General features: G+C 39.0%; 1 protein-coding gene across 2 annotated transcripts in view; it reads right to left on the bottom strand.

Annotated features, from left to right (window-relative positions):
* Window positions 1–4451: 4451 nt before the first annotated feature.
* Window positions 4452–24650, bottom strand: part of MEGF10 (multiple EGF like domains 10) — a 95117-nt gene continuing 74918 nt past the window's right edge. For both annotated transcript variants that reach the window (XM_026046572.1, XM_026046573.1), the window contains exons 14-25: window positions 21832–21978; window positions 19430–19564; window positions 19118–19246; window positions 16076–16204; window positions 14373–14501; window positions 11657–11785; window positions 10908–11144; window positions 9477–9604; window positions 9181–9304; window positions 7573–7617; window positions 6132–6338; window positions 4452–5155 (exon numbers count right to left, since the gene is read on the bottom strand). In XM_026046572.1, coding sequence (XP_025902357.1) covers window positions 4995–5155; window positions 6132–6338; window positions 7573–7617; window positions 9181–9304; window positions 9477–9604; window positions 10908–11144; window positions 11657–11785; window positions 14373–14501; window positions 16076–16204; window positions 19118–19246; window positions 19430–19564; window positions 21832–21978 — 1700 coding nt within the window. In that variant the 3' untranslated portion in view covers window positions 4452–4994. The remainder of the gene's footprint in view (window positions 5156–6131; window positions 6339–7572; window positions 7618–9180; window positions 9305–9476; window positions 9605–10907; window positions 11145–11656; window positions 11786–14372; window positions 14502–16075; window positions 16205–19117; window positions 19247–19429; window positions 19565–21831; window positions 21979–24650) is intronic.

The raw sequence follows: 24650 nt of genomic DNA, 5'->3' as shown, positions 1-24650 counted from the left end.
CCCTGTGCCACATGCTGTAGGTGTGCCTGCTGGAGCAGGAAGGTTGGACTAGATGAGCTCTAGAGGTCCCTTCCAACCTTGAATATTCTGTGATTCTGTGATTCCCACACCATTTACCTATAGCAAGTGCTTTAGGTCCATATGAGATCTGTCAAACTTACAAAACAGAAATGACAATATATTATCCACTTTTTTCCTCATGTTTGTACTTTTTTTTTTTTTTTAAACTAGCTTTTTAATGCTTAGTCCAAGGCTCTCTTGGCTGTCCAAGGTTATCGTGACAGAAATGTCTTGCTTTTGACAGCTCATCTCCCCATCTTTCTCAGGAACACAGCCATGAACTCTTAAAAATTCTTTTTTCTCTATTTCCTGAAAGGAATTTCCCAGACTAAAGAATTAAAYGTTGCTGGATCTGACAGTAGTCAAAAACTTATCTGATTCAAATCCCAAATCAGCTTTAATTTTCCAGAGGTCACCTCAAAGTTCTCACTTTTTAGAAAAAGGAAAGTAACATACATTACTTACTAGTACAGTGTCTGTGCAAAGAAAACATTATTTATATTTCCAATGCAATCTGAAAGAATGGAAAACAAAACAAAAAAGCAGAGCATCTTCCATCTTTCATTAGAAAGTTTATTACATTAACCTACAATATGTGAAGTGAAATAAATGGTAATGAAGGGCAAAATGATGAACATCAGTCATCTTTGGAAAACAAAAATACTTTTAACAACAGGACAGGGTTTTTTTTTTTACAGCTAAGAAAAAAAAGCCAGGCATACATGGTAGGTTTTCTTTAAAAAATATATTACAGTTCAATCATATCAAAGTGAGGTTTTGTGGGCTAAATAAATGAAAATATAAGAGTTAGGTCCAGTGCTCTAGCACTAGTGTACCAAACATGGCAAGATTCCTTTAACAGCAATTAATAAACACGCATCCATTCATTTTCAATCATTTAAACTACTATATATTTCTACATTCCTTAATATAAAACATTTTTGTCAAAATTAGCTCTGTATTCTTCAGTCAGGATTTTACAGCTGCAGTGTTGGGATTGTTATTTGGAAACATACCTAATCTAGAACCCAATTTTAGTCACAGCACTTCAAAAATCCAATGCATTTTAAATAACACATTCTCCAGTTTTGATTTTTTTATTCTAACTTCCCTTCAGTGTTAACTTCACTTTGCAGATAGTCTCAGCAGAAAACACAAGCAAGAGTACAACGAAATCTGCTTCCCTCCCGTAGTCTGCAGGTACATCTACAATTCAGATTAATGGGAGACCTCAATGGCACATCAAGATTTGGACACAATTTAGGTGTAAGTGTCCTGTGATTAAACCCAAACCTTTGATATGAAGAGCCCTGAGGTTCATTATGCTTCTAAGTGACTGGAATTAATGTGCCTATGTTATTTAAAAGCTCAAATATTTAAAAGTTCAGAGTTTATTGTCAGTTTACTCCTACATAGTTTAAAGTCAGCTATTGACTTTGTGCTGAAGTTTGCCTTGCATTTTACTAAACTTCAATTTTGTTAGGGGATAGTTATCCCAGTTTCAAATGCGGTATTCCTCACTATTGTGAAGTGGACATAAAGAGAYATAGGAAGACTCTTTCCATTCATGGCAGTGGTGAAACCAATTCTCTGTGTAGGTGATGATTACTGAATTATTACATCGGTTATTTATTAAGTATGTACCACAAAGTACTGTGGGTGTTGGGAAGTGCCTGGTTCTTCAAAGAGCCTCCTAGGGTCTGCAAAAAGGACTAGGTGATGGTCATGAGGTCTGAGCTGCAGGGCTGAACCGAGGTGAAAGCTAAGTTTCTTCTAAAAGATGAGACACTACCGCCCCCACAGGAGACAGACAGGGGAACATCAAGTCCCACGTGCCTTTTCTCCCTGAAATGATGCATAGATGTCATTTAACAAGTCTTTGCGACCCTGCAGGAAGTTGTTTTCTCTGAGCACCCACCAGTGATCATCCACAAAGTAAATTCACACACCTTTCACTGTGCCTAAATGTACTGCAAATAGAGCACTGATGTACGCGGACATCCCTCACACGGGCTACACAGCAGGAGTTGTACCCACGTATAGAGGGCTGAATTTGGTTGTGTGTTTATTCAAACATATATAGCAGGCAAAATTATCAGAAACTTACCTGTTCTCATGAATATATACTTGAGGATGTGACCTACTGGAAATTTGCTAACAAATTAAAGATAATTTATTCAGCTCTTCAACATATACTAAAACAAAACAAAGCAAAAAACTGTTTATTATGAAGAATACTTGACCTAGTCATCTCCAAATTACACATAGGGCAAGATTTTTTTTTTTTTGTGAACCCACAATTGCTAAGTAGAGCATTTTCTCTTCACAGCATCAGAGAAGAAAGATTTTATTTTAAAGTCCATCTCACACAGTACAAACACATGTATATATCAGTAGCACTACATGTACCTATGTGCACACAAACCCAGTCAATACTTTGTCTTAAGGAGGGATTAAATGGTGGTTGGTTTTTGAAAACTTGTAGGTAATTTCCGTAATTGCAAAGTCAAAGGTGATCAAACAGCTATCCGAGGATGTGCAAGGATTACCCAAGGAATTGCAAAGCAGCCACTGCTCATGTTCTTTAGCAACAAAGAACATCAAGGAGCATTTCATATAGCCACGTATGTTCTCAGCCTTGAGCACACCCACAACGTCCTCAGATGCAGCACTGGTTTCTCACCACTTTAAAGACATCAAATTAATGCAAAGTATTTCCATTTCAGCCCYGTGATTCTTTTTCAGGTGGGAAGGGTTTTTTTTAAGGTTTTCTCACAGTTGATCCTCTGTGCTGCAGTGATGAATTCCAGAGGTTGAACTGGGCCTGGTCTTCCCAGGAATACATCRATACCATTACAACAACAGTGATAATTCTTTGTCTCAGGCTGTACTGCAATCCAGACATTCCGATAAAACAACTATTGTGGAACACCCTGTGCTGAGCTGGAGAGCTCATACACCAAAATGCTGACGAATCGTCTGCCCTTTGCATCACAGAGCAGCACCTCACAGTGCCAGTGTGCAACCCCAGGGCACACTGAGGGGAGGACTAACTGAGGGCTTTAAGCTTCCCTCTGTATTCCATGCAATGCCATTTCCCACATCCTGTCCCCATCCGTCAGGGACGCCCCAAGCCTGGGGATAACCTCCTGCAACAAGCAGCAGCGTTGCTGCCCGGGCAAGGCGGATAAGGCTGCAGGGCTGTGCGACGAGCACACCAGCAGAGAGCACCACACCAGCAGAGAGCACTGCCAGATGTGGAACCAACCCTGCCACAGCTGGCACTATCGCTTTTAGGTTTCTAAAAGAAATCTCCCACTGAAACAGAACGGCCATTATATTCAGGGGCTGCTGTTTTGAGGGCACAATTTTGTGTCAAGAGATGAATTCCTTGGCAAATTTCATTTCCTCTGAATTGCACAGGCCACAACTGACTCCACAGGAGACAGAGAAAGGAGCCTCTTGAAAGGAAGGGCTCCATCKGCACAGTCAACAGAATGAGTTAAAGTTTAAAGATGGAGTTGGATCTTTCCTTCCTTTTTGCTCTTCTGCTGTTATCCTCAACAAAAACACCTTGCTTTTTTTTTTTTTTTTTCCAATTAATTCATTAATATAAGCTATTATGTATTCGCTAACCACCTCTGACAGACATTAGTATTATCTTAATCCTTACTTAAATCTTCCCCTCCCTCGTCAGAGGGCTCCTTAACCAGACAAAATAAAGGCCAGCTGGCAAAAAAAGAAAACAAAACAAACAAGGTAAAAAAAAAAAAGACACACAGTAGAATATTTTTGCTGTTATAAACTAGATCACTAGAAACATAAATGCACAGTTTAAAAACGGAGATACAAGTTAATGAAGAATGGGGTACATGTGTCACATTATTAGCAATGCAAAAGACCAGCTTAAGCATATTTTTTCCCTACATTACCTATAAAAAAAATAAAAGGTGCAATTTTAGCAAATATGCACAAAGATTGCTTAGTTGCTTCTAAGAAAAAAAAAAATCAGACATTTTACTATGTTTACCCTAAGTTACAGTCTGTATTACTACCTATTTCTAAAATTTAAAACTTTCCTTGCACTTCAGATTTACAGCATTCATCATCTTTGTCTTTCACACTCAGTCCATGCTGACAAAAATAAATGGATTTATTTTACATATTTTATGAAGTAGTTACTGATATGTTACGGACTATTAGTTGTGTATGGCAGAAATAGTGCTCAGAACTGCAACATATGAGTAGAAATGCAGCAAATGAGTTGCTGAGGACTGGTGCTGGGCCTGTTGTACCCAGTCTGGAAGCATCGTGTAATTCTGAAGTATGCAATGCTTTCAGCATCTTCAAAACTATTTAGGTTCCTGTAACTAGTAACAGACAAAAATCTGATGATGGATTTCCCAAGCAGCAGCAGTGTTGGGCTTCGCTATACTCCATCAGATCTTGCTGCTTAATGTCTCAGCTAAAGATAAGAATAGAAGGTGAAGTTTGAAAACGGTTTTTCTTCTACATATCAGTGAGTCATATCCCCTGTATGAAGTGGCATTTGGTAAACTGCACTGTCCTGGGACTTCTACTCTAACAAAGTAAAATACAAACATGAAGTCCATATTTAATGGAGCTGAAATGGGAGTTGCTATTGCCAGAACTGATCTACAAACTAATATTTTTAAGCCACCATATTACAGTGTAAATGTGTTGCATACCTGTCTCTATAAAATTAAGTGCCACAAAAAAAAGCTAATCAGAATATCCCCAATGTGACGTCTGTCCATCTGTGACTTGTATATACAATACAAACCTTATCTTGAGATCCCCAGTTAACGTACAGCAATTTAACACTGGACAGACTAGGCGCCAAATAAGAAGGTAAATGAGAGGCAGAGGCATGAGCCACGCCACTGTCCTCCTCGAGAGTCCCACCGCTGGRGTCATTCGCTGCTGACCTCCTTCGTGGAGGACGTGGGGCTGTCTCGAACCGGTAGCAAGTCATAGTGACATGGAATGTGGCTGTTCTTCGGAAGATCGTAAGGATCCTGGCCGAAATGTCCACTGCTCCCGAAGGCTCCCTGGACAACGCTCACCGTAGGTTCTACAGCAAAAGAGAGCACATGCACTGAGCGCAAGAAAAGACAAACAGAAGGAAAGCAGAGCATTTCAGGACCATTTGTGTTGCAAAATATTCTGTCCATGCTGCTTAAAAGCACAAAGATTCTTTGCTGTGCTGAGTCCTGAAATGGAACAAACCTTTTTTGGTCAAGTGTCTTGGTTTTGTTCCAAATAACACCTGTGAGCTTATATCAAGGCACTGCCTTGACTGTATTTAATGACAGAACCAAGCAGAGTAGCATCTGTTCTTGTGTGCAAACTAAGAAGGCCATAATTCTGGATACATTGCCCAAATCTGGGCTTTTAATAAAGGTCTTACAAAAAAATCCATAACAACACAATGGGGATCCTGGTGGATTCCAGAGGGATCTCTTCATTGGGAACAGAAATAGAAAATGATACAACATAATATACGTGACATACACATTATTTCAGTCCAGAGATCATTAGGATAATTATCATCCCATAGGAATCCCAAAGTTTTCTCAAAAATGCAGTGCTACACAGCACTCACATCAGTAAAACCAACTTTGTGAGTGACAATGCTCTTTTATTTTCTGATCAAGGAGAGGAAACAGGGCTCTTCTATCCCCGATGTCTGTCTACTTCAGCTGTATTCCATATCTCACAGCCTAATGCAGAGATGACTTATACTGTACTTGAATGCTGAGCGTATCTTCTGCTCCTGTTTAGGGAAAGGCTTTCAAACCAGGGAAAGTCAGAGATGCCCTTTGGTTACAGAACAGAACTGAAGGCATTTCAGGCTATCTTCTTGTGAATCACACCACTTTATCTTAAAAGAATGTGGTTGTTACAGCTTTGAGCAGGAGACAGAGTCTGAGAGCATCAGCATTCTTTTTCAGTGATTTTCCATGTGTTTTGACTAAACTACTTCAGAAGAAAAGTCTTGTACTCTTTGTCCTTAAACTTCACAATCTATATATGCAATTTGTACTTACCAACTTCATAAACATTTTTGTTGGCTGAAGCAGAGTTGGCAATTTCAGCATACGGGGAGTCCCTGCGTGCCGGTGACTTCATTTCAACATATCCACATTCTGTATTTTTTGGTAGAAGAGCTGGCGGGTCTTTTATAGTAGCATATGGGTTTTCAGAACTACTTAATGAGCAATTACTTAAATTGTATTCTGAGTTCTTCACTAGATCTGAAAGAGGAAAAACACACTGCTCTTTCAAATATGCTACATAAATATGAATATTGCTGCTGAATAGAACAAAATACATTTTAACTTCTGAAAAAACTCTGCAGTTACATAGTCTTTCTGTAATTTGGAATTCTACAAAGTCACTCATAAGTGAACACTTAAAAGAAAACTACTCATAACAATTCAAAAATTGTCTTACACAGCAATTAATAAAGGCATCTCTAACTCTCTGCTCTTTTATGAGCCTGATCTTGCCATAGGCAAATTCTTGTTGCAAAGTTTGAGCATCTTCAATTTCCATTAAATACAAGTAATACCCACAGTCAGGTTTTAATAGACACTTTAAAATACTTTTTTTGCAAGTGCTAGGGGCAGGACACTATTAAAATAGCAGGTTTCTCATTTTGAGAGTTGACTGATAAACAGAAATAACTGTGGTTTGAGAGATATTTTTTCATGCTGGGGAAGAGATATTATAGTATCCTATGCTGCTTTGGATTCTGTGTTATTTTGCAGTATACTATGTGTTATTTCTATGTGTTATACTACGTTATTTCAGTTTTGAAGTTGGGAATTTCTCGGCTGGTTCCTGCTTCTAAATTTCCAGCTCAAGACCAACTTTGAGGAATTTTTCAATAAAGTTTTGCTTACAACTTTTGGATACTTTTAAGGTATTTGAAATTAAGCTTTCCCTAATCCCCCCAAACCAGAGAATGTCAGGTAGCAGCTACTACATATTTAGCTAATTATTCTTTTAGGTTTAGCTGCACTTTTTCCCCCACTATTTGGATATCCAGACATTCTAGTCATCATGGCACACCTAAATCATGTAACAAAAGCAGGGACAGAAGYCACTACGCTCCAGTATAAAGTCATGAGAAATCATATAATGAGAAAGACGGAATTCCCATTGCTTCCCTGAGTTTCCCGAGCTTTCCACTCCTCTCCCCACATTCAGGCTTTGGTACACTTCCCCAAAGCCCATGGTGAGCTCCGCAAAGCTCTGCGGGCTCATGGTGGCTCTTGCACCATGTCAGCAGCCAGAGGAGCCACTGTCCCCTAAAGCCTCTCATCGGAGGCTGCRTGAATCCAACCTGCCTGCCTGGGCTGGTCAAGGGCTATCCCCCTTCTGCTGGTCAAATTAGAATTATAAATTCTCTCACACAGAAATCAAAGATGACTGAAATTAAATAACTGTATCATTTCACTTATATGCATCAGGAAATACACTCACCTTTCAGAGATTTCCCCAAGTATCCTCTATCAAGTCCAAAAGCACCTGGAAGAAAGTACCAAAATGAGTAATTTTAAAACTTAAAATGTAAAATAAGTAGACAAGAGCTTTGAACCCTTTAAAAATTGCTTTGTGGTTCATTTCTACCCAGTCRGAGAAATGCTCTTTCTAGGCACTGCACTACCCTGTACAGGGTTACAGAATCATTGGTACTTTGTGCTTGCACGCTTTCAGATGGTAGCTCCCTGTTCAAGGAAGGTGGGTAAGGTCATAAGGGACTAATAAATTATCTGCCTTGACCTCACATATGTCACAGGCCATTACATTTCACCCAGTTACTCTTGAATGAGCGCAATAACTGCTTTTTGATTAAAGCATATTTTTTGYCTGAATAAACTGTATCTACTAGAAAGAGAGATCTGAAAATCCATCTCGACCTGAAAATCTCAGGGTATGGCAAATTCACTGCAATTCCTGCTCCCAAGGTTAATTACTCTTGCTGTATTTTCCAAGGTCACTTCTTTTCTGTCCTTTGGCTTAAAGAAATGGCCTAAAACTCCTTATGCCTAGGTCTACAGCTTTTTAATTGTCTGTTATTAACAGATTTCTCTCAGTGTAAAACCCARTATAAGCACAGAATAAGCAATGACTGAAAACTGCCTCTGGAGATCTGGCATTTACCTGGTTACTGATCCATTGAAATAGCTTTAATTGATACCTATTATAGCACTATTTTTTTTAATTGGAATGCATTGTGATGCTATGTTAGAARCCTTACAAAAGCGTAAAATTATTGTTGATCTTATATCTAATACAACAACTTTTTTCATCAAAACTCATAGTGTCCCAAAACAAAATTATTTGAGAACATCTATTTTCAATTAAACAACAGACATAAATTGTATTCCTGTCCCATACAACTTTATTAATTAGCTAGGGCAACTGTTCTCTTGTTGTTGCCTGGACTAAAGTCAAGGTCACCCCATCAGAGCTACCCAAGTCATCCCATCTGCTCTTTCGGAAAACCAGCATGCCATCAGCATCCATCCACTCCCCTGGAATCTGCCTGTTACTGATTTATTGCAAGGAGTAAAATGAAGCCAATATCTCTTAGGATTTATTTTTTAAAGCATCAGTTCTGTATGGTAGAGACTAAAACTAGAAAAAAAGGAAAACCTCACAAAGTTATGCAATCTCTCATTGATTTAATAAGAATCTTTCTAATTTTGCTAAAGCACATCCTTATTCCAAAATACCCATCTTAAAAAACTACTTAATAAGCAAAATAACATTTTTAAATTATTTTGGCATATTGCATCTGCACTGGGCATGAGGCTGGGTCACTGGTCCTCTCAGACAGTCACATTTTGCCTTTGAGGGTACTGCCCTGTAGGAAGGTCGATGCCATAACCTTACACACTGCCTGGCAAACCTGTTGCTGCAGGTTTTGCTATGCTCTGTGACACAGTGCCACAGAATAACCATTTTGATGGTTATCACCTGCATGAAGAACTAATCCTATACAGCAAAACAAAGCTCTGCTTTCCAGTCTATCACAAACACAGTGGGTAACATCCACCGTTTTCTCCTTTTTTTCCCCTCTCTTACCAAGCTCATTGAGGTAACCACCGTGCTTCCAGTCTGCAGGCAGCGTTCCTGTGCAGTCCATGACAGTGCCTCGCTTTCCAGGTTCCACATTTTTAAGATTCACAAACAGCTGGTTGTTTTTTGACTATTTCAGAGAAAGATACATAACAGAAATTGAAAACAATAAATGGTTGCTGAATTTCTACAAGGTGATAATCAGGGAAAGAAAAGAATAAATAAAAGATGAGGCATTAGGGAAGAAAGTAAAAGAAATCCAAGGCTCGTTTGCACAGGAACATTTAGACTTTTTATTTTACCTTTGTTAGGGTCAGTCTGTCCATGTTGTTGACATGAGGTGGGGTGGTACACTGTGTTAGAGTATGATAACTAGGGTTGGAGAAGTAGTGACTGTTACCATTTCCACCATTGCCATGAGGGATGGTTTCTGAAACAAAAAAGACAGGAAAATGAACAACTAAAAATAATATGCTGTGTCCTTTTTTACGATATTTCTTGATAGTGCTGTATGAATTTCAGCATTTGGTCCAGAACTTATTGAAAACCAAAACACTACATTTAAATAAACTAAACATACAGAAAAAGAACTGACTATCCATGATTTCACTTTCACCAAGCAGCATTCTCAAGCACTACTGGGCTTGCCTCCACTTCTGCAGTGATCCATTGCAGTGATCCCTTGTGGTGGTGTCCTAATTGCAGACCCTTCTATCAGCATGGCTACAACACATTCTGGTGCTTTTGCTGCACCACCTCTGCTGCTAATTTCTGAAGATTTATTTCTCTGTTCTGGCAACTGCTTCTGCTGGCTTCTTTACCTGCTCTCTTCCTTGATAGCTGGCTGCAAGGGATAGCACTGCCTGAAGGTTCATCTAACCCTGACATCCCAATTCATATGTACCTTCAYAGGCTGAAAAATTCTGTCCTGTTTCGGGAATTGTGGCTCCTTGTCTTCACTGGTTTCAAAATCTGTCACCCACTCTTCGAGAGAATCTTCCCATAGCTAATGTGAAATTTTCATTTTCTATAGTTATACCAGTCTTGCTATATTCAAGCTACTAGCTCTGAATTTAAAACTTCAGCAGAAAGCATGCTTTTACACACTTTCCAGTTCTGTTTTAAAACAGTCCTGGAAAAATAGAAAGATCCACACTCCCACTGTTTAATGCAGTGAAACATTTGGGGGCGCAAAATATTACACTGTAGAACATGATGTACATAAGGTCAGCTTATTCCTTTACTCAGCAGGGAATATATTTTACCTGTCTAAGCTAGCTTTATAGCATTAAATGAGGAGGTTAAAAGACTGATGGAGAACAAACCAAATGGCTGTAGATGCTGGGCCAGCACCGCTCTGCACTTGGGTGAGCCCCCTCTGCCATCTGTGGGACAGGGACACCATCCTGCCCGCACACCCCAGGGCCTCCTATGCCAGTGGGGATCCATAGGGAAGCCAGCGGCTGCTGTCCTGGAAAGGGGCACGGACAGGGTCACTGAATAGGTCTCAGCCTTCCTCTCCTCTTCAAGAGGAAAGCCTCCTCTGCCTCTCTTTCCAGTGAGATTTTCAGACACTTTCTCTGGAATCAAATATGCTCYTGCTCACAGCAGCTCTTGCTAATGCAGAGAGTTTCAGCATGCACACTTAAGGCCAGATGTAAACCTCCACCAAATGTACAACGTCAAAAGGGGAAACCCTCTGTTCTGACATCTTTGCACAGGTTTGCACTTACCTGCAACGTTGTAATCTGCATTAATGACCCTCATAGCAGGGGTATAGGTCACTGCAGGCATGTGCGTTTCCTTCCCTTTCTGTTTGTGTCTGTAAATGATGAACAGCACTAGCAGGAAGAGCACAACGAGGACAAGAATGATGATGCCTGCTATAGCCCCTATCTGGTAAGAATCAGCAGGCATAGCAGTGCTGGTGCGGCTTAAACTGTTCAAGTTTCCCACTATAATTACACCAGCTGAAATACAAGAAGAAATGGAATATACAGATTAAATGCATGCAAGGCTCCTGTGTCAGGAATATAGGGTAGCATTTTATTTCTAAATCTTTCTGCTAATTCTAATTGTATTTAATAATGCACACAAGTATGTCAGAAACCACTGGCCATAAGAAAGAGCATTTGTCTTCTTTATAGAAAGAGGTATTTCATGGATTTTAAAAAAGTAAGACCATTCCCTAAGCAAAAAAATACAGAGCAGATAAAGCACATGCTCKATCAGCAGCTTTAGACAGCACTGCACTCTAAAAGATTTCATGCAATCTGCACTTGAGTGTTACTCCAATAAACTATCACCGAGGCATCTAATATTTAAAAACATACAGAGATCATCTAACTTGATAAAATAGACTATTTAAGCACACATAACTTATCAGGTTTAATTAATGATTGATACAGATATGACATCTAATAGATGGGTCCTGTTTTTAGAGAACCCAATCACAGTAATTCTACTGCRCCCAGGCTTTTACCTTGATCACATCTGGCTCCCTTCCAGCCTGGGCTGCAGTAACACGTCCCCGTGATGTGGTCACACGTGGAGTTGTTCAGACAGTCGCACAGCTGCCGGCATCCATACCCATAGGTACCTTGGGGGCATTCTGCACAAAACAGCAGGGAGGTCTAAGTTAGTGTTTCTGAAATGTTTTGGTATTACACAGCTACAGCATCTTATACTCCAGCACTTGACCTTGTCAAACTAGGTATGTTTTGYTAAGTGACCACCAGATGGCATCATGTTATTACTGGTAGATCTCCACTGAAAGTGTTTTCCTAAGGTAAGGCAGGGTGTGTGTATCCGCGTGCACACACGTGAAGAGGAAAAGGGGCAATTACATTCAGAATTGATTTTCCATCATCTTTATTCTTGGTGCCACTAAAGTAGTGAACATGAAATCAGGAAGGCACAGATTAACATGGTAGAAGACAGACAGTGGGAAAAATGGACAAAATTTGACTAAAGCRGTAGTTTTACAACATAATGTCAAGCTTCTCAAGTCACTCAAACCCCAGTGCTCAAAACATCATKTAACAATATAAGTTGGTGTCTGATATATAGCTAGTGTCATTGCATATGACAGAGGTGCTAAWGATAGGATCCAGAGATAAGAGATAAGATCCAGAAGAATGAGTTTAGCATGCACCATATATTTACAAAAAAAAAAAAAAGATGCATTAGCATATTTTGATATCTTAATGAGTAACTCTCACAGAGAAAAATCTGAAAAAAAATGAAAAAAAAGCCTAACTGAAAAGTTTTACAGAAACATGTCTATCCCAAAATAATTTCCATTACAATAATTAATTACTGATCAAAGCATCTGCTTCACTGTGCAATTAGTATAGTAGAGAATTATCCTGCACTGATAACAACAATTCCTTTGTTTCACCACCTCTGTTAACATGTGGCATGTTGCATTGCTGTATTACAGATGGGTTGAAGAAGTGCAGTGTTTCTTGTCCTTCTGAGACTCCATCTTCTCAGTCTCTCAGTGATTTTGTAATTGGACTGCTTTTTGGATTTGCTTCTTTCAAAAAAAAAATCTAACTCCTCTTTTATTTATTCCTACATTAGAATGATTTACAAGATAATACAACCCAATAGTTGCTACAGAAACTTTTTTGCAGCCTTGATAAAACCAAATACAGTGCAATTTCATGCTTATCCTTCTCTTAGTTTCACTCAGTAAAAGATTAGCACTACTGAATGGCTATCCTGACTAGCCAAAGAAYATTGTTCTATGGCATATTTTGGCATTTTGAAACCTAAATTGGAATGAAAGGTCTTTTAGGTTAAATTCTAATACAGAAATATCAGAACATTTTAATATTACTGAATCTTGCTCAGATCATAGGATAAAATAGCAAATCTATGAAATATAATAATGAATGTAGCCTAGCCAAAATGCTCAAATAAATATTTAGATTTGACAACATCAAAAAAGGTTACCTAAATCTTGCAAAAAATTTTACCTAAATATTATTGCTCTTTGGAAATGAAACATCTTGAAAACACAGTGGAACAAGAAAGTTTAAATAACTAACTGTAACATGTTAATAAGTATTATCTAATTGAAATGAATATATTCCTCTAAAATGTTCCAATTTTGTTTTAATTGTATTTTTTAAGGGGAAAAAAATGCACTCTTTTTTTTTAGAGGTTCTAACACAGATRCTTGCTAGTCTTAGAAAAACAGTATGTGTTGCAGCTGGATCTAGACTTACAGCTGGGGGAATTAACCATGCCTATATGAGAAAAGTTTAGTATATTGTATATTGTTTAGTAATATTGGTAATATTGTTTAGTATATGGTAATGCTTCCAGTTCCTTCTTTGCCAGGGCTACCATATGTGGTGCCTGYCACCCCACTAGTGCAGCCCTTTGGATGAGACTAAATCAGCCCTGGTCTTAGTTGATGGGGACTGTCCCATGCAGACTGCTGATACCAAAGATYCTTTTAAGCCTCTCAAATCGTAATTAAGTACATTTATCTGAGCTGTGTTTGTCTTATGTTGAACAGATTGCTTTGCAGTGCAATGTAATGCGTGAAGTATGGAAGCACCCATCTGTAATCTTAAGAAAAGCAGGACTATCCGGAATCTTTGCCTAAGACCCTTTTAGTGTTTACCACATCATGTCATCATTGATTTCTGTGGTGTTACTCTTGATTAACTGTTACGCTACTGTTAAAAGAATGACCCATGTAGAAATAAAATTCCATTTACTGCCCTGTTATAATCCAATTGTATTGTAAAACCACATTGCAAAAAAAAAAATATCCACAAGGATTGATGTGGTACATCTAATTTTCAGTTTTCTAACTAYAAATTTTCATTATGGTTTATGCTAATGACAATTACTTGGATTTATTTGTTGCTTTTACACATCAAGGTTGCCCAAGTTTTCTCAGCATTATGCCCACAGAAACCAGAATGTAGTGCAAATGTCTTTCAACTTACAGCTACATTTAAAAAGAACAGCCRTCACAATCATAATCTGTCTCAATAATTAATTTCTGGGTTGTTACATTCAGGGAAAAAACATGGACCAATTCCTGAAACTCCTGCTCAGCCAAGATTCCCACTCAAGCCAAGAGGCGGTATGAGAACACAGACTGGAACAGCAGAAGCTCGGCTCAGGGGTTGAGTGTTTGTTACTAAGCATGGCCAATCCATGCCCCTACTCACTCTGCTCACAGTGCTTGCCCATGAATCCCGTGCGGCAGGTACACTGCCCCGTTATGTGGTCGCAGTCAGCTCCGTTCTGACACTGGCAGATCAAGGCACAGTCCTTCCCGTAAAAYCCCAAGGGACATCCTGCAGTGCAAGGAGCGGGAGGGAAAACAGTGAAAACATGCTCTAGAAATAGCACCCAAATTCTCATTGGGAGCACCCAAATGCTCATTATGTTACTGCAAAGTGGTTTCTGTAGCCCTGCAACGCAACATGGCATTCCACAACCACAACAGACTGAGGCCTGACCTATYCTAAGGGGGTTAAAATATACATCAAAAAACAACCATACAGAAACAAGAATGGGCATTTATGGGGACAGCAGATGAAGGCAACAAGAAGGGCYGCTTTGAAGAAATGGGTTTTATGGAGATATTTGAAGGAGTAGAAAGAGGGCACTTTGTGAACTAGTATAGGGAATCTGTCTAGTGATAAATGGACCTTTGGACATATTTTCAGCACAGTTGATGCTGAAGTATATTAAAAAAATTATCATATTGTATCTCCATTCCTCACAGAGATGCCATTTCAGTATGAAGAAGATGTATCACTGCACAGAGATCATTATTCACCACCAGGAAGCAAAATAACCACAGCAGCGGAGAGCTAGCCAGTACAGTGAATGTCTTCCAGAGCTGCATCCATATGGCTCTGTAATATATGTGTTATTTCCTGCCACTGTGACATTGTTCAGTTGAAAAAGGAGAGTTGAAACTTCATGAAAACTGTTTTTAAACACTGAACGCAAAGCAGTTAGCTATTTTTTGAATTCAAAGATAATACTTGTGCCAGGATTGTAAACAGTAGGGATGAAGATAAGCAAAATAGGAGCCATAAATATAACTATTTATGATAAAGATAATAAGAAAACAACTTTTTCTCTATCCATATCTATTTCTAACACATATTTCTCTCTGAAACTTTGTATGACCCAGCATAAAATGAGTACCATATACCTATTCCCAGTTACTGCATACCAGCACAATGCCAGCATAAAAAGGGTGCCATATACCTATTCCTGGTCACTTCACTGTTGATACTATTATGATGAAAAGGTCTTAGCAATGCCCATAATGTAATGCATTAATTACACAAAGCAAATTCCAAAAGAAATGATGAAATAAGATCCTCATGAAGTTCAGCTTCTAAATTCCAGATGAAGCTGCTTCTATATCAGTATTTGAACTATATGTGTTGAGCGAGAGCAGTCGCTGCAGTTGTTTCTGGGATGTAACAGTTACAGATAGAGATGGACAATAAGATATTGGCAGGGACTTTGCCTCAGTATATCAGAGCCCCAGTTCAGACCCAAGTTATTCTCACAGCCTCAGTGAGCTCTGTGCCATGATGTTACAAACTTGGTTACTGTCTCCCAGTGCTGGAATATTTCCTGGGGATGTTTCAGAGAGGGAAGGAACGGCACCACAGCAGCACGCTGGTGTCCGTGGTGTACCTGGGGCCACAACCTCACACACAGTGGTCATACCTGCCAACTAGTACAGGGGTAGCACTGTGGGGACCGCAGAGATAATGCAGYACCCACCAGGGTATGAAAAGCGGAAGATATCAGTCAATAAGGTAGCTAAAATACCAAAGGAAAACTCTGCCACTGACTTGCAGATCCCTATGAGCACGAGTGGAGGATAAGGATCACTCACTTTGGGTGCAGTAGAGGCCAGTCCACCCCGGGGTACATTTGCACTCCCCRTCGTAGGCACTGCAGTAAGCTCCGTTGTGGCAGTTGCATGTGTGGATGCAGTTGGGTCCCCAGTGAGAAGGTGGGCAAGCTGAAACAAGAAATCAATTACTTAATCTCAAATGGCAAGCACTCTCTCTGCTCATTAACAAAGCACATCTAATGAGTCATTTTACTGTAGATAAATAGGTCTGAAAAAGATTCAACGTGTGAAAGAAACCCATGGTACATATTTGCTAGAAGGTAACTAGGACATCCTTGTCTTATTCCAGCTTTCTCACAGATCAGATGACAAAGAAATATAAGGGKTTTTTTTTATTATTATGAAGACAGTTCAACAGCACACCATCAAGGGGTTAAGCACTTTAAGCCTTGGATGTGAAGGAGAACAGATAGCGAAGGCTGAAACTTATCTTGTAGTTTGACACAGTCGTAAGGTTACTCCCTGTGTTTTTATTATTAGATTCTGTATTGCTGCCCAAGTGTGGCATATATAACTTGATTAAAGTAGTTTCTTGACCTAATAAGACTTCTGATTTACTCATTTGTTTCCATGGGTCTACTMATCAATGCATTGCAAGCAAGCAATCATACATGCAGCAGATCTTTTTTTTCACTCATAATCACATCCAAAAATGTTACAAGGTACAATTTTAGTCATTAATTTGATAATGTTATGGTGAATGAATCTGACACTGAATGCTAACATTAAAATAGTGAAGCAAATCTCCAAATGCAAACYATTATTCAGAAACAGCAACAGAAAATCTTTTCTATGTCAGAATATTCCTAAATGCATACAGTGCTCAAAGAATAGTTCTTTTCTTTGAAAATTTAGGAGTTACATATTATTTTTTTGTTTCTTTAGTACACAGTTGTGCAATTCAAAAACTAWTTTTTTAAGCACAAAAAGAGAGGAGAAAGAGGCTGGGTGATAAAGTCTGATCTTTACTTCTGTATTAATATAAAAAGACTTATACCTCCTCCAAACTGTAGCCTAGTCATTCAGGGACCTGTCTTGGGAGCAAGAGAAAGTTTTTGATCCTTTAAGTGTTTTCATAAGCAAAATCATTCATATATGCGTCATCTGCACTTTGGAAAAATGTTATCCTTGCCTCAAATTCACTCCATTAAGAACAATATTGCATTTTATTGCAAAATACACAATTTTAATAAGCTTGTTGTTTCAATTTCTTTTGGGATATACAATTATCTTTATTCGTGTCATTTGTGGTATAATATTAGTGGTCAGTCAAGAAAGCTGCAGGTTGTTTCATAAAGGTCGGTCATTCCAATAGAAATTAACAGAATCATTATTTTCCATGGGATGAAAAGCCTGTTACATAAAGCACATAAACTTACTCTCCCATGGTCCATGAACACAGATCCAGAAGAAGCCTCCATTCATGATTCYGGCATCATTTTCTTATATTGATTCAGTGGTTAAATTCTTTATCTCCTTAATATTCCTACACCCTTCCAACAACCTATTTACTTTAACATAAAACTACGGACCCAGTTTCTACATTACTACTGGCTTCCACAGGAACAGACCCCAAATTTATTTTGATCTCTTACAGCGTTGTGGATGCTAAAGACTTCTTAAAATTTAGCCAGAAAATATGTTGGGTTTTTTTTCCTAAATTGATCAGATGTTACATTGCTCTGCTACAGAGCCAGTTAACCTGGTCCAGTCAAACCATGAATAACAGAAAACAATGAGGCATGTTATTAGGCAATGCACCTCCATGCACAATGATCCATGCACTTGCCCTAGCACAATGATCAATCAAAATTCAAAAGACATTGTGCTACGGTCTGATATTAACACATTTATTTATAAAAACTTCAGATTGACTGAAGGTTGGGCATGCACTGCAGGACTCTGAGCATTTTAGTACTTTATCATATTGGTTATGCTTCCTCTGAGACTTTTGTTTCAGGTATTTATTTCTTSTTGTTATTAATTCAGGCTGATCTAGCAATGTATCTGGAGAACACCTAATTACTTAATAAAATAACTCTGTGAAACAGAAGAAAACTAGGGCTAAGCTCTTTGCCTTCTCAAATCAGGAACAGACTTGACATATTCTAGCACAGTGAGACTATACGTAAATCAAGTGGATTACAATGACATTAAAAAAAATCTCTAAAATAATTTTTAAAAGGAAGGAGAAAATCTGCTAAGAAGTGCTAAGTAATAATAAAAAGTCATAACACAAAGAATTCTCAACAAAAATCTCAAACCTTTGACAAGAAGAAAATACAGTCTTTCAGGATGGGTCTTAGAAAATTCTGCCTCTATGTAGTATGTGACTGCAGTCAAAACAACCCAGTATTTCAGTGCCCCAGGAAGTAATTTGTAAAATATATCTGTCATTCATAACCTCTGTCATACCTGTGGATACAAGCCAGGCCATGTTTCATACCATTATTGTTATGGGACTAGCAACTAGTATCAAGCCACTATGCAAAGAAAAACCGACAGCATCACAGGACGTGACATCTGGTGTCCTCCAGCATCCAGCCTAGTGTCCTCTTCAAACAATGGAGATTCTCCACTTTCTTCAAGGATAGAGATTGCAGCCTCCCTGGGCGATGTGTTCCAGGGCTTGACCACCCTCAGAATAAAGCTTTTTTTCCTCTTACATCTGATTAGGGTTGCCCTTGTTGCGACCTGTGAGCATCATCTCTTTGYCTTTCACTGTGCAATTCTGAGAAATGTCCAGATCCTTCTTGTCATAACTTTTTTTGGCTACTGGAAAACTGCAAATAGACCCCTTCTTAATCCCTTTTTGAGACTCCTGTGCTCCAGTTCCCTACCTTCTTAGAAAATGAGTGTGTAATAGTGCTAATGAAATACAAAAAAAATGTGAATCTTCATTACATGTAGTTAAATCCTCATTTCTCACTTAGAAAGTATTTTTTCACTAAGAAACAGAGAAAACAATTAATCAGGGTTCAGCTATTGAAAAACAATGGAAAAAGAAGTGTTGACACTTACGCTGAGAGCAGTCACTACCAATCCAGCCAGGGTAGCACTGACACGACCGGTCAATAGGATTACACGTGCCATTGTTGGTGCATGTGCARATTCCAACGCAGTTCTTGCCAAATCTGCCACTGGGACACACTGATAACAGGATAGCAATATTAGATTTATTTTTTTTTCCAGCACATAGATTGTATCTTCTTTAAGAAAAAAAGAAACATTTTTGGTTTTACAGGTTTACAGCAGGTAAAATGAAAATTATTAGAATTCTTGGTATCTACCAAGCATCACAGTAATTAGAGGAGTACTAATTAGAGTTTGTACCTTCATTACAAAGGGCTCCTGTAAACCCAGGTAAGCAGTCACATAATCCAGTAATGTGATGGCAGGGACCACTGCTGTGTACACACTGGGGGCATGTCTGGCTGCAACGGTGTCCATAAAACCCAGGGGAACAAACTGGAAGTGGAAAAAAAAAACTGTCGTTGTTGTCTGCACTATCTATATAGTCATGCACTACCACTGAGTGGATTCACCGCTAACTTTGATTAGCTCTACTTCTTAAATGCACAAGGACAGTAATAGCGGTGGTGACTAGTCATGAAGCTCCAATAAACACYGAATACTTTAAACATGTATAAAGCAGATTTTTTCTCTTCCTTGAGGGTTAACTATACTTGATAACTGGTTAGTTCATATTCTACTATTCCGCAAGCCAAACATACTGTTGCTTAAAATAAGGAAAACAGAAACATTGTGCTTGTTTTATTTTTGAAATATATATATACTTTACATATTTACATATTATACATATTTGCTCATACACTGCATATCTTCTACCTCACAAACATCTTTAAAAATATCTTATAATTGAAGAAAATTACTTGAAAAAAAACCACAGTGATATTTTTTCTGTCTGTGAGTAGGGTTACCTTAGACTTCAACTTCTTAATGTCTTGTAACTCAGAATACCGATCTAGTCCACTTTAGCCATTACTTCACTGGAAAATAATGTATTAATGTTCTCAAGCTATCCTTTCAGCTAAGTATTCACTGTACTCATTACATGAGAGAGTTAATTACACATCACCTCCCTACTTTTTTCAGAACTTGAGACCAGAAAAATACAGTCCTCCACTTAATTCCTGTGCCAAAGGCACTAGTCCCTTTTATGCAGAACACCACAATCAGCCAAACAGACAGGGGAAGAGAAAAAGGAAAAAAGGTTGTTGCATGAAATCTCTTTGTTTCTCTAATCTCTCTGGACATTCTTTTTTTTTTTCTGATAAATTGGCATATTAGGCAATGCTTCAAGTGAAGTAATCTGTTGCAAAGCAAAGGAGCTATTAGCACTTACAAAAACTAACTTGCTATCTTTTCAATATTTTAAATCTCATTTAAGATTCAGGTTTTCAATTATATGTTTGATATAARTTATGCTGTCAGGTCTCCCTCGAGATCTTAACTTATCCAAATGAAACAGTGCCTTACGATCTTCCTCTTTACCGGAACGATAGTTTCTGATTGGGATCCAAGTTATTTGCATGATCTCCTGGCCTCCGGACCATGCATGAGAGACTGGCTCTGAGAGATATCGGAGGGGAAGCTGCTTGTGTTTGTCACACACATTAGTTCCAAGGCACGAGGATGTTTTACACTTAGTCTACCTTTGGATTAACTGATTAACTGTAAAGCCTTCTGAGATTAGGTAGTGAGAATAATTACTGTACGTAGTTAGAAATGCTTAACTGAAACTAATGCTACAGTAGTACATTTAGTAGTACCAAAGGCAACCACGCTCTTCACCCTGAAATGCTGCCATGCCTGATCTCCTTTGGTTCTCCTTCAGTTTTCTGGCAAACCTTCACTGATCCTTCTTTCTTCCTGCCTCTTTTGGAGGGCAGTAGCCTCCAATAGCCTTCCTSCTTGGCCTACTCCACCTGCCTCTTGACTCCATTTGTGGGAGACCTCCTCTGGAAACAGGGCCGGTCTCGCAGTGTGGAGGAGTCGGCGTGGCTCTGCTCTGGCCACCCTTCCCTCTGCCAGTGTGAACTGGGGACAACCAGGCAAGCTGTGGCAAAGCCTCTTGGATGGGTGGATATTTCACACAGCACCTTGGTTTTGCCTCCCTGCTTCTGCCACGATTTGCCTCAGTTTGTGACTCTTCTTGTGCTAACATATACATTGCAGAGAGAATTTAAAAAATAAATGTGTACATATGATGCCTTTTACTTGGAGGGAGGCCTGATCCTACTGGCCATTCTTCACTGCTTCAGTAGAAATGTTAAATAAAAGCAATAATTAGGCTAATGATGGCTGCCAAACTCTAGGGGAAGCTACGGATTCTAACTTCTGAAACTCAAGCACACTTCAGTTAGCTACCAGAATATGTCTGGAAAAAAATCAATGTTGGTCTACCATTTTTGGAAACATTGGCCCTAGAACAGACTCCCCTACCATATTTGTTCCTTACAAAGTCAAATGCACAGCAGTGTCACTATACAARGAGTAAATAAAAGTAAGGTTATACATTAGCTAGAAGCAGACAGTTGAAAACACTATTAACTTAGGTAACACCTCTTTCTCTACGCTCACACTTTCTGCCRGTTAAAATGTCCAAAAGAGGACTGTTTCCTCGGTTTACACAGCACTACAGTAGTTTATCAGACATATTCCAAATAGGAGAGAAAGGAACTGCGATTTCCAGGCCTTCATTGTGCACTTACTTCTCTGACACGTGGTGCCCCTGTAGCCAGGTGCGCACTCGCAGATGCCGTCATCGGGAGAGCACGAGGCGCCGTTCTTGCAGTAGCAGGACAAGGAGCAGTTGGGGCCCCACTGTCCCTCTGCGCACACACTGTCACAGTGTATACCTGCAACCACACCGAAGAACCGTCGTCACTGGCCGGCAGCTCTGAGTAAGTCACAACTTGTCATATTAGTTTAAATCTCTGTTCCGCAGGAGGAACGATGCTAAAAACTCTGCTAACAAAAACTATTTATTAATACACCACTAACAGCAGGAGAATAAAATGAGAATGAGGTAAGCTGGTATCTCTGCTCCTGCCTTTCCTGCATCCCTGAACAGTGAAATTTTAGATTCCTGTTTTGAGGAGAGGTGCATGAGGACTGATCCTAAGCTCTGCAATAGGAAAGCATTTCTGTAGCCAATTCACATGAAAAATAAGAGCTCCATGGGATTCTACCTGCAGGCTTCTTGCCTGCTGATATTTTAAGATCTACAAAGATGAAAGCAAACCTCTCTATTGTAAGTATCTCCATCATTTTCACAGAATCACAGAATGGTGACATATATATATATATATATATATATAGGTAAAGTGGTGATATATATATATATATATCCATCCTTTTATTTACCTCACTTTCACCATAGATATTTATTTAACCACTGAAAACAGAAATGAAAAGTAGAAAATAATTCAATCACTGCAAAAGAATGGCTTTTGCTTCCTCCATAGGGGCTGCTTTGAAACAGCAAAAGCGTATTCTCAACTTTGGTGTGTGGGAAATACATGACAAAAGCTACTGCAGTAACTTTTCTTTTTGAATGTAAAAATTCTTGAGGTCTGAGATAATTTAACGTAATAATGGGGAGCAGGACGCAGAATGACTTCTAATTAGCAGTGAGCTGATTACCGCTAAGCCTCATACCAAATGGAAAAATGTGGAGGGCACAAAAGGCTTCAGAGCCGCCATGTGAGCATTCCAAAAGGCTGAGCCGCCACGATGTTAGCGATGCTGGTCAGTCACTGTTTTGTCTAACCGCTTTTGGCACAAAATTGATTATCAGATCCCCATGACCTCAACCCCTTTACATCAATCATAATGCAAACGCTGGATTGGAAACATGCAATTGTGGACTGTTCTAGCTTTTCTTTCTTTGCAAGGCAGCAGCATTAAACATAACTCTCACGTTTGTTTTTTTCTTTTTTTCCCAATAGCCACTTTTTTAGAAGTCCGCCGCAAGTTCAATGCCAGCAGGCACCACAGCAGCACTCAGACCGTATTGTGTCTACAGTATTTTGCATTAACAATTAAGTATTATAGTGGTGCCTCTACTGAATGAAGCACTTCGCTAAGGGAAAAGTGGACTGAATCCAACCACAAGTATTACTTGCTTTGTAAGTATTTCCAGTAAAATATGCCATAGGTTCACTGGCTGCCAGAGTCTTAAAAAAGCAAAACAGTTTCACATGTGACAGGGAAAAAAAAAAAAAAAAAAACCTTTCAGCTTTCAAGAGCAAAACCCAGTGTTCGTACACAATGCTGAAAAATAAATTACCCTGTTGAATCATTGAGCCGACTCAGAGATAATTCCCCAGCCCCCAGGACCTTATAAAGCAATCTAGAGCCAACACCAGTCTTTAATTAGAGAAAAGGTGAAACTCTGGACTCAAAATTGTGTGTTTCTCTGCAAGGCAACCAACAGCTTGAATCACTGARCAAATATTTGATTCAACAGATTGCATCAAAGAATGTCAGCGACAGAGAAAACATTTGGTTTTCAGAAGCCACATAYGGAGTGGCAGATGACAATACATAGGTCAACCAGCAGCCCTGGAGAGACACTGATTATTTGGTTAATATTGACCAATTAAATTAATTTATTGTCAAAAACTTAGAGTCTCCCAATATAACTACAAATCTTTTCACTTTCGCCTCCAGAGGGAATGTCATTTTCTCCTTATCCACGTTTAAGGGACACAACATAAAACTGCTTCTCAATAGGCTTTGACTTCTCAATTTTAGGTACTTAAGTCAGTCCCTACTTGTGCATAAACAAACAAACAAACAAATAAATAAAGAGTCGTCTGAGAGATACTGGTGAAGCTCACRAACAGGATGAGCTCACTGCCTTTTTAAAAACTTATATCAGATGCTTAAAATTGTTCTGCTTGAGGCTCCCAAGTTTGAAAACTTGTGTTTTTAAATCAGCAAAAAAACCAAGTTCACACATTCAAGGATTTTCAGAACTGAATCTGACATTCGGTTTGCCTGCGTATTATTTGTCATCTCACACACCATGTCACTCAGTGAACCCTGCTAGAGAAAAGGCATTTTTTTTTGTTGTGTTTTAATGGGTTTCTGTAGTGCTCCGTATACAATGGTCACTATTAACAAGTCAGCAGTTGCCAAGAGTTACCATAGTGCATTATCTGAGATTATGTAGAGCAGTGACATACAATAACACCAGGCTCAATTATATCGTCTTGATCTGTGCACAGAGGATGCTTTATGACAGTGCCGTGTCAAAGGGTGATACTGGACGTACTGGCATAGAAAAGACAACGAGCCCCATGCAACTTAGGACCACGATGCTTGAAAGGGCCAACCACATCATTAAAACAAAAAAAAAAAAGGGGGGTGGGGTGGGGTGGGGCAAGCTCCTCTGGTAACCATCAGGGAAAATCCTCTATACAGGAAACTGGAAAAAAAAAAAAAATCTTTTCTTTTTTTCCATTACCTCATGAGGAGGTAGTCAGGTGAAGAATGGTATTTCCCTGCTTACAGAAAGTCCATC

This window comes from Nothoprocta perdicaria, unplaced genomic scaffold, assembly GCF_003342845.1.
Source record: "Nothoprocta perdicaria isolate Ctin4 unplaced genomic scaffold, notPer1 scaffold_45, whole genome shotgun sequence".
Classification (NCBI taxonomy): Eukaryota; Metazoa; Chordata; class Aves; order Tinamiformes; family Tinamidae; genus Nothoprocta; species Nothoprocta perdicaria.
This window is presented reverse-complemented; position numbering and strand designations above follow the sequence as displayed.